At 28.8% G+C, this 1,151-nt stretch overlaps 1 protein-coding gene across 2 annotated transcripts in view; it reads right to left on the bottom strand.

Annotated features, from left to right (window-relative positions):
• The window catches only part of LOC106880757 (cyclic AMP-responsive element-binding protein 3-like protein 2), a 579,185-nt gene extending 578,686 nt beyond the window's left edge, over positions 1–499 (bottom strand). For both annotated transcript variants that reach the window (XM_089366693.1, XM_089366694.1), the window contains exon 1: positions 280–499. In XM_089366693.1, coding sequence (XP_089222819.1) covers positions 280–400 — 121 coding nt within the window. In that variant the 5' untranslated portion in view covers positions 401–499. The remainder of the gene's footprint in view (positions 1–279) is intronic.
• Positions 500–1,151: the final 652 nt, after the last annotated feature.

Here is a 1,151-nt window from a genome sequence, read left to right as displayed (position 1 = left end):
CGACTAAAGGTGGTGCTCCAGCATGGCTGTAGTCAAATGATTGAAACAAAAAAAATATATATATAACTCACTTTGTAAAATAATATGGTGGTAAGTGACTTAATTGCAGATTGGATTAGGGTGCAATAAAAGCATTATTGCGAGAAAAGATATCAATGAATATATGACAAGCTGCTGAAGTAGAATGTATAAATACAAATCAAAACATTATTAACTGGAATAAATTATATCCACTGAAAAGAATGACATATGTGATGCAAAAAAAAAAAAAAAAATTACCTTTGCCAAAGTCATCCATTTTGCAGAGGGAACTAAGTGGAGAAGTAAGACTCTGGTCATTGTTCAGAGAATAACTGTGGTCAGATGTGATTCTTGGAGACTGAACTGCATCAGTAATCATCTTATCATTTAAAACAGGATCTTCAAGAAAACTGTTGAACCAGTCATTGTCCACGTAGTTTTCAGTACTCAGCTAAAATTCAAAAGCAAAACAAAGTATTTAAACAATTTAGTTAAGAAATGTTGATAAGGATAGATATAAATAAAAAAAACAACCAAAATAAAAAGAAACAGCTATACTCTGTCTTGAACACTCAATTTATAACTAGAATCACTTATCTGTAACCAGGAGAATTCATTGAAAATCTCAGCAGTTGGTTCATTCAGCAACATTTATACTAGGCATATTTCTTGTCATAAACATTGAAAAGGGACATAGCATCTTATCTTGTACACTCTTGTGAATGTGTGTACATGTGTATATATGTATGTTGCATGCATGTCTAATTTTAACGAGACTTTAATATATATATAAACACACACACGTATAAAATACCAGAACATATATAAAGTATACAAAAATACACACATATATATATGATGATGATGATACATTGCATATATGTTTTATATAGTTGAGTAGCATATCCTTGGTTTATTCCATGTCAAGTGTAGTAGTAGATGTGAAATCAATAGTAATTTTCTGACCAGTTATATGCCATAACCAAAGATGTACAACTACATAAAATATAAAAGCTCAAAATTTCTTTTAAATTGTGCTTTCTGTCTGATTTATAGGCAACTGATTGAGATACATTTATATATATATATATATATATATATATATATATTTTATTATATGTATTTATTTT

Source organism: Octopus bimaculoides, chromosome 19, assembly GCF_046866305.1.
Source record: "Octopus bimaculoides isolate indiv1 chromosome 19, ASM4686630v1, whole genome shotgun sequence".
NCBI lineage: Eukaryota > Metazoa > Mollusca > Cephalopoda > Octopoda > Octopodidae > Octopus > Octopus bimaculoides.
Note: the sequence above shows the minus strand (reverse complement) of the source record. Positions and strands in the feature narration are given on the sequence as shown.